The sequence below is a fragment of the Tupaia chinensis genome, unplaced genomic scaffold (assembly GCF_000334495.1).
Source record: "Tupaia chinensis unplaced genomic scaffold, TupChi_1.0 Scaffold000063_1, whole genome shotgun sequence".
In the NCBI taxonomy this organism is placed as follows: domain Eukaryota; kingdom Metazoa; phylum Chordata; class Mammalia; order Scandentia; family Tupaiidae; genus Tupaia; species Tupaia belangeri.
The window spans coordinates 8,628,960-8,637,358 of NW_006159521.1; the positions used below are offsets into that span (position 1 = coordinate 8,628,960).

Below are 8,399 nucleotides of genomic sequence, written 5' to 3' on the forward strand. Positions count from 1 at the left end.
AGAGACAGAGGGAAAGTGAGCAATCCCCCTCTCTCCCTGAGAGGATAGCCACGCTGCAATCCCTTCTCCTCCATTCTTTCCTGGGATCTTAGGCACGATCGCACATGTACCCAGCATGAGTTTTAAGCCACTGGGTCTGGGACTCGAACTGCAATCAGCCATATGGGAGTCCAGCAATGTAACCTCTACGCCATCTGCTGACCCCCGGCATTCTTATTTGATATTCATATACATCTCTAGGTGTTGTTTCATTTTTGTCCTGGTGACAGGGTAGAACTGGAAAGAAGGGACTAGGCAGATTCCCCCCTCCCTTCCACAGGTTTTGAGTGCCGCCCGTGTGCCTGATACTGTGAGCTCTACACCATGTTTGGCAGAAGGCAGAAAGCCATTAGTAAGATGCAGCTCAGTTGGGGAGACAGAGGCTCAGCCCCCCCTCTTTCATGCCCCCCAATGTGTGAGTGCCTTGGTCCAGGTATGAAGGGGGCTCCTTCTCCCCAGGCTGTCAGGGAAAGCCTCACTGAAGAGTGGCTTTAAAAGGTTAGGGGGAAGAGAAGTTTTGTTATTTTAAAGGGGAAAACATACTTGATTTTACAATGAATTAGAAAAAAGGGGCAAAATTTTATCTTTAGAGGTGAAGGCAAGGGAATGGAGGACAAGGTGGAAGGAAACAAGCACTGCAGGCAGCAGGCTTTGGCCCTGGAGCAGATCCACTCCCCACGCAAGGAAGGGCTACATCCCGTCACCCATCACCCAGGCAGGTGGTCCACTCCCACCCGCCCTCAGGCCCAGCCATCTGCAAGCTCCTGGGAGGCTGGGACCAATTATGCTGTTTGGCTTACTCCAAGCTCAGTGCTGCCCTATAGTAACAGCTTAACAAGTGTTTGTTGAATGAATGAATGGTAATGACCAAGATCCCAGGGGGAGCAGTCAGAGGAGAATGTTGGAGGAAAAGCTGGGTAGCACTTCTTTTTTTTTTTTTTGTAGTCAGTTATTTTTATTTCCTAAATCTGCCCTGTCTTGGTGGGGCTGTGGATAGTATTTATTCCAAATTATGTTTATAAGGCATTGCATATGATTTCTGCTTTTCCACAGTAGGTCTTTAGGCATTCCTTAGTACTTACTAAGCTAAGAAACAATGAAAGGAATCTAGAATGCCAAGCCCGGCCTGAGATCACCACATTTCCTGTCAGTTAAAGTAGATTGCATCTCTACGCGAGAGATTAGAACAGACATCCCAAGGTGTCCAGGGGCAGGAGTCAGGTTTTGAGGGGAAAGCACTCCAAAGTACTGAAGATGTGGTGTTGCCTGTGGGGAGAACGTGGCAGGGCCAGGCTGCTACCATGCTCAGCCCAGGGGTCTGGCCCAGGGCCGGCCATGTGCCCTCTGGCCAAGGTTCTTCCTAGCTTCCCCTGGAAGCTAGGTGGCATTGCCTTTCTGTGCAGTATTGGCATGGCAAGTCAGGCTTTAACTTTACAAAGTGACGACTTCTGATGGAATGACAGCTTTTCCTCCTCTCCAAAGAAAGCTGGCTTGTCTATCCGTTACTTTTTTTTTTTTTTGGCAAGTAGTAAACACCTTCCCAGGGCTCCTGCCTTCGCTCATGCTGGCTTCCTGGGCTGTCGCTATCTAGTAACTGCCCATTTCTGTGTTTTAGGGGCGAGTTTGGTTTGCGCGAGTACTCAGAAGTTAAGACTGTGACAGTGAAGATCCCCCAGAAGAACTCGTAAGAAGGCAAGGAAGGAAGGTGAAGACCACCCTGCACGACTCAACTCTCCCTCTCTGCTTTCTCTGTAGGGCTCCGCTCTCAGGAATACAAAGTTGAGCCATGGTCCTTATTTAAGATTGAAATGATAACATATAGGCCAGGCAGGTGCTGCACCACTAAAGCAAACCAGCTAGGCAGTTTCTTGGCACTCTGTAAAGGATCACCCTAATGATACCAAATATCGGGGCACAGAAGGGTAAAGGAAAGGAGGCTTTACTGGGCACATTTAGTATCTCTTTCTAGTGCAAGGGATGGAAGAAGGGAGCTGTGTTATTTGATGCCGTTTGTCCCAAAGATCCTTCCTCTTGAGGAAAGGTGGCCTTTCCACTATCTTCATTTTCCTCCTTCCAGACTGTCTCTCTGCTCACCCACCCCTCTTTCTCTTCCAAGGAGATCTCAGCTGAGCTCATTTGGAGCAGATGTTTGGGCCGGGAATAATTTTCCAAGGTTTTGCAGCCAAATTACCATTCCATGTTATCCATTTCTTCAAAGCAAAACATGAAATGGTTTTAGTTAGAGCCAGACCAGACTGAAAATGCCAGGAGCTGGTACACTGCAGATGTACTAAGAAGAACTTGAGATATTCCTGACCCAATCCAGTTTTTAAAATATCTGTAAATAACGTGCGTGAAAGAAGACGAGGACGATGAAGATGGGAGTTCATCACGTGTAGTTCACATGATGAGCTTGTTGAATGACTTTGAGGTGTGTGTGTGTCGGTGTGTGTGTATCTGTGTGTGTGTTTGTGTGTATCTGTGTGTGTGTGCGCACGTGTATCTGTGTGTGTGTACCTGTGTGTGTGAGAGAGAGAGAGAAAGAGAGGGAGAAATTCCTTGGTTTTTCTAGAATAAGACAGGATATGTTGTTTTTCATAGATAAGATCTTTTCCAAAGCTTATCTTAAAACCAACCCAAAAAACAATCCAAGGAAACTCAAGAGTTTGGCAATGCTGAATGCCTTGCCGGAATAATCCCATTTCCAATCCTGGGTGGCAGTGTTTATTAAATGAATTTCTGTATTTGGAATCTGTACCTTCTGCCCTCCAGCCCTCACGGCACCAATACTTGCCAGTCCTGGTACTGCAGGTGTTTCTTGGGCCTGTCCTGCCTTAATAATGTGCCCCGAATCCATTGGCAGTGACCTTGGAAAGTCTGGCCAAGTCTGGAGATTCCCCTCCCCGCTTGCAGAGCTTTTCCCGGCCATAGCTGCTGTGCTCCACTAGAGCTCACCTGTCTTACCCAGTGGCTTGTCCACACACCATCGGGGGGTGGGGCATGAAGCAGGTCTGTCTCCTTTTCCTTCCAACCACACACTCCTCTTCTGCTTTCCAGTAAATCCCCTAGGTTGATGTGGGCAGTGTTAGCTTCCTTTCCTTCTCTCTTTCCAGCTGCCAAATCTGCTCCAGTCTTTGACCTAGATGAAGATCATTTATTTAAAAGTGCCAAACATAACCAAGAGTACGTGGAATATGGGCAACATATATATAGCCTTGTGTATTTAATGGATTTCTGCTTTCTAACCATACCAGTTTTCTATTTATAACCCTTGTCTTTCCTGATGTTTAAAGAAATCTCTACTAGCTGTTATTTACGATCGACAGTGCGTTCAGCAGCCTTGACAGACGCCATGTTTCTGGGTTCTTCCACATGAACGCCACACTCTTCTGGAGCGTGTGTCCCCGAACACATCCACTAACCAAACAGTTACCTTTGAACTGCAACACAGAATGTGAACATGAAGATTTATTTCTTTTAATTTACCTAAAAAGAAACCTCTGTGCTAGCAATAAAGCATTTATATTGTGTACTCCTTGGGATTATTTGGTTGTGTTTGAAAGTCTTTGTGTCACATTAGGTATGTTTGGGTTCTTCCCTCAGCCACAATGGTGTTCAGCTGTTTTGTTCTCTTGGGGTACTGAGCAGGGGTCTGGAAGGGTATTTATCCAGAATGCATTAACATAAACAACACCTTATCCTCTGACACTTTTTAAAAAATCTATATGTGTACATACTTTTGTGTGGCAAATAAGCATGACCATGTATGAAATGTATGAAGTGAGTCTCACTCAGAATGGCCTCCATGAAATGGAGAGGAGCTTGTACGGCCCGTTCTCACAGCAAGAGCTCACATTGCTGATAGAGCTTAACAGTAGCTGTATTTTTATTTACTGAAGTGAAATGAAGTCAAAGGCCGAGAACCTGATGAAACCTTTTTGCAGCTGTAAAAAGAAAGCTGTAAATGGTGACTGCACTACCAGCTTTGTTTGCTCTCTGTGGTCTCAGAGTTGAGCTTTGGGGAGTGGTTCCCATCCTTTAGAACTGCACGTCTTCCCCACCTCCCTTCCAGTTCTTGGACACTCCACCCAAAATCTGGTCAAGTGAGGCAAACAATAAACCTGAGGACTTAGCTCCAGACTAAGTCCAGCCTGGAGAAAGAGATGTGTGGCTCTGGATGAGGGTCCATTGTTCTGTCTACTGGCATCTTGTCCTTCAGATGAAAGTGGGGTAGGAGAGAATGCAGCCCCAGGTATGGAGTCAAACTCAGCACTGTAAGATGTGAGGATCCCAGTGAATCCACCCCATGTTCAGTATAGGAAGCCATTAAGCCAGAAACGAGAAAGAGATGGAAGTAATCATCTCAGGATTCTTTGGGAAGTTGCTATTGTAGTGTGTATGGACCCAGGACTCTGCAATGAGACATTCATACAAAGCATTCCTGGCCAAAGGCATAACCTACCAAGGCCCAGCGGGGAAGCCACACATGGCATACCACGTGATAGTGCGGAGATGGGCAAGCAAGGGCGGGTGCTGCATGCAAGCAACTGTCAGACAGCCAGAGGTGCTCCATGGCCATGTGATAGCAGTCAGGGAGTCACTAGTGGCTTCTGAGCTGGAGAGCAATGGAAACAGTGGTTTGGGCATACTGGGTCTGGAGCAAAGTGGATAGAAGGAGAAACCGGGAATGGTTATGAGGTCAGTTTACCATAATTCTGGCTTGGGCCACAAAGATGGAAAGGAAGGAAACAAATCAATGGAAAAGTCACCAGAACTTGATGAATGAATGAAAAGAATGAAATGATAAATGAATATGTTCTCAAACCTGGGTGAGTAGGAAAGTTGGCAGTGCCACTGCCACAGAAACTGAAGCATGGAATAACGTTTTGGAGCAAGATCTTGACCTCAGGCTTTCGGCATGTGACTTGAAGAGGCCTGAGACTACAGTGCCAGAGAGAAGTCTTCAACAGGCCACTGGGAATGGGGATTGGAATGTGGCTTGGGCAGCTGGACCATAGCACGAATATAAAAGTGATGGCTTCAGGTACAAAGAGAATAAAAACAAGACCAGGGCCAGGGAATGAGCCCAGCAGAAGTGGAGTGTGCAGTCAAGGAGGAGGAAAGTCCTCAAAGTTAACAGCAGAGGGAGGAGGTGCTGGAACACAGGCAGCAGAGTGGAGAGAACTGAGTGGTGGGAGGAGCTCTCGCATCAGGCACTTTTGGATGGATCCTTGTCTTTCTAAAGTAGAGACTGATGGTGTCTCAGCTGAGGTCCTGGAGAGGCAGCCACACTATGCTGTGGATGATGAGGCCTTTCCCCGAGCTCTGCTGTGCTCATGGACAGCAGGATCTTTGTGTAGATGCATCTGTCAGCTGGAATGGACAGAGCACCTGCTCCCTGCTCTGCTCCCCATGCTGTCATTCACCTCAGACCCCACAGAGAGAGGGCAGGAGCTCACAGCTGATGAAAACCACTCAGAACAAATTAGAACCTCAATGAGCTGGCTGAGGTGGGGGAGGAAGACACTGACCTTGGAGTAGTTGTTAAAGAGTGAGTCAAGAGGTGTACATCATGCTGGGTAAAGACTCTACAATCTAAATGATCTATAGCGATTAAATATATAAATAATAATTAAAATTAATAAATAAGAGTGAGTCAGATTTGGAAAGGTATATAGAGTTGAGCTTTTGCTGAGCGATCCCCACCCTTCAGATCTGCATGTCTTCCTCACCACCTTTCAGCTCTAGCAGGATCACAATGGGGGTATTTCCATGCAGAATTTGTTGTTTGTTGGCAATGCTCTTGGCAGAGGGAGGGTGCAGGTACGGCCAGGACAGAAATGCCCTTTGCCAGTTACATGTATTTCTATAGTCATGTATTCGCTTTTTAATTTTTTTCTTTTTTGGTTGGCTAGTATTTCAAGAATATTGAAGTCAGTCACAAGAATGCTTAAAATGTAATAGCAATAATAAACAAAATCAAATTAAAAATGGTAAGAAATAGACAAGAATTTAGTGAAATCAGAATGAGGCTAGAAAATACAACAGTCTTATCACCCTTCTTATGGGTCCCTACAATCTGATAAAAAAAAAAAAAGAGTTTAGAAAGGGAGAGGAAGAAAGAAGGGAGGCTAGTTTCTTAGAATCAATAGGTCTACAGTGTTAGGGTTTTTTTGTTTTTGTTTGTTTGTTTGTTTTGTTTTGTTTTGTTTTGTTTTGTTTTGTTTTGTTTTAATCAGATAGGTCTGCTGTTATACCAGGCACTGGTACAGGTGCTGGGAAGAATACCAAGTGAGCCAGACATGATTACTACCCTTGTAAATTTCATCATCTGGGGTAACTCACGGATGAGAGACAGGTTTCCTTTTCTAACTCTCCCTAACTTCTTTCCAGGAACATTTACCCAGTCTGTGGAAGGACAGCATACCTCTTCCAGGCCTGTTTTGTGGGGAAGTCAGGGGGACAACTTTGCCCAAGGTGGAGAGTAACAGCATGTTGCATCAGAGGGTCAAGAATGTGACCAGAAGTCCTCACTTGGAGGTCTTTATCTACAGTTTACAAGGACTGTGACTTTGTCACCTAACTTCTAGGGGCCTCCACTTCCTCTCCATTGGATAAAGACGATGGTGTTTGTCCTGCGCACCACTCTGCAGAGGTGTGTGCAGACTTAGCAACATCATGGGAGATAGGTTGCTTCCGTTAATCAATCTGTGCATGCACAGTTCTCAACTACCACAAAAAGTAAAAGCGAATGCTCTCCAATGCTTTGCTAATCTATGGGAATTCATTATTGCTCAACCAGGTGTGAGGATTTTGTGTGGACCCCAACCCTCTAGAATAGTTTTGTACAGGTTTCTAGGAGAGCTCTTTGGAGACTAGGCTTCATCTGAGTATCTCAGGCCCACTGTGTCCCTTACATTCAACAATTCAGACACTCCACTCTGCAGAGATCACAGACATGCAGGACCTGGCCAGGCTGTCCGTGCCACTGTGACTATCTTACATAACTGCTCATCAGGGTAGCCCGGCTGGGAATGAGAGCATGGGAAAGTCCACGCTGGAACGGCATGAAGCCCTCTTCCTAAACATGCACGTTGTCTAATTCTCACTTGGTTATTGGCCAGATTACAAGGAAGACCCGCTTGCCATTCAGCCTTTGATGTGAAACTGCTCGGGTAATGTTTCTTTTGGCCATTTATCTGTGTAGCGTGGGGGAACCTGAAACCAGCACGCCGGCCCCACTCCTGCAGGAGCACGAGCACCTCTCTGTGGCTTCAAGGTCCTTTGGCCTCGCTTTTTCTGTTTCTCAAGAGCAACCCTCCTCCTCCTCCTTGTGAAACAGATGTTACTTATCAAGGGGGCTCGAGTTACCTCGTTCATTTTACTGCGTGGTTCCCCCAGTCTGTTATCAGAAGTGTGCATCTGGTGTCATATTTAAATTTGGGGTAGGATAAAAAGTACATCAACTGGACTCTTGAGTTAGAAAGAATAGAGACCCCTCTAGTCCCTACCCCAACTGTAGAAAAACAGTGATTCTAGGATTCTGGAAAGAATCGGCACTCTCTTATTCCACTCAGATGAATCCAATTTATGGATGACTGATAATGAATAATGAATGGAGTGCCTCTTCTCAGTTCCTCAGAGAGTGAAAACTTTCAAGACTTCTGGGTGGGGTTTGTTGGTATCGTAGAGTGAAAACTTTCAAGACTTCTGGGTGGGGGTAGCTGAGCAGCAATGAACAAGAGTGTTCTCTGATTTGCCAGAGCTTGGCAAACCCAAGGGAAAGGTCGGTTGGTTAAACAACTGAGGCCCTGGTCTCTTATTCCCAAGTTAGGTTCATTCACAAACACATGATTTGTGTAAAATTGAAATCCAGATGCCACTTGTTAATACAATTAGCTCATGCTCCCAGGTGGCCCTGGGGGTGGGGAGTGATGCCCACACTCACTCACAGAGCCTATACCAATGTCCACGCCCAGCCCCAGTCTATGTGTGCCAAGGAGAGGTGGAGACAGGGGCATGTCAGGGAAAGGCTGGGGGCTGAGTGTGTATGGACGTGTGTGTGTGGAAGGGTTGTCCACCCATCACATGTCTAGTCTCTGAAGTTCAGATCTGGCACACTAATTCCAGAAAGGGAAGCTTGGCACCAACATAGCGCTTCTCCAATGGACAAAGAGAACTTCAAAGTTCTTTGCAACTCACTAGCTGTTGCTCTTAGATAATTAGCCATCCAGACCTTCAATTTTCTCACCTGTGAAGTGGCGTGCTAAAATGACCTACCTTACACAGCTGACATGAAAGTGGAATAAGAACCTAAAGTACTAAGCAGCCCCTTTGCAAGAGCTCAAACTAATGGTAGC

At 46.1% G+C, this 8,399-nt stretch overlaps 1 protein-coding gene across 2 annotated transcripts in view; it reads left to right on the forward strand.

The window, feature by feature from the left end:
• The window catches only part of ALDH1A2 (aldehyde dehydrogenase 1 family member A2), a 138,455-nt gene extending 134,881 nt beyond the window's left edge, over positions 1 to 3,574 (forward strand). Inside the window, exons 13-14 of one of the 2 annotated variants that reach the window (XM_014581871.2) lie at positions 1,655 to 1,744; positions 3,333 to 3,574. In XM_014581871.2, coding sequence (XP_014437357.1) covers positions 1,655 to 1,727 — 73 coding nt within the window. In that variant the 3' untranslated portion in view covers positions 1,728 to 1,744; positions 3,333 to 3,574. Of the gene's footprint in view, positions 1 to 1,654 lie in introns of both variants that reach the window. The other variant, XM_027765996.1, reaches the window with a different exon arrangement.
• The last annotated feature ends 4,825 nt before the right edge of the window (positions 3,575 to 8,399 follow it).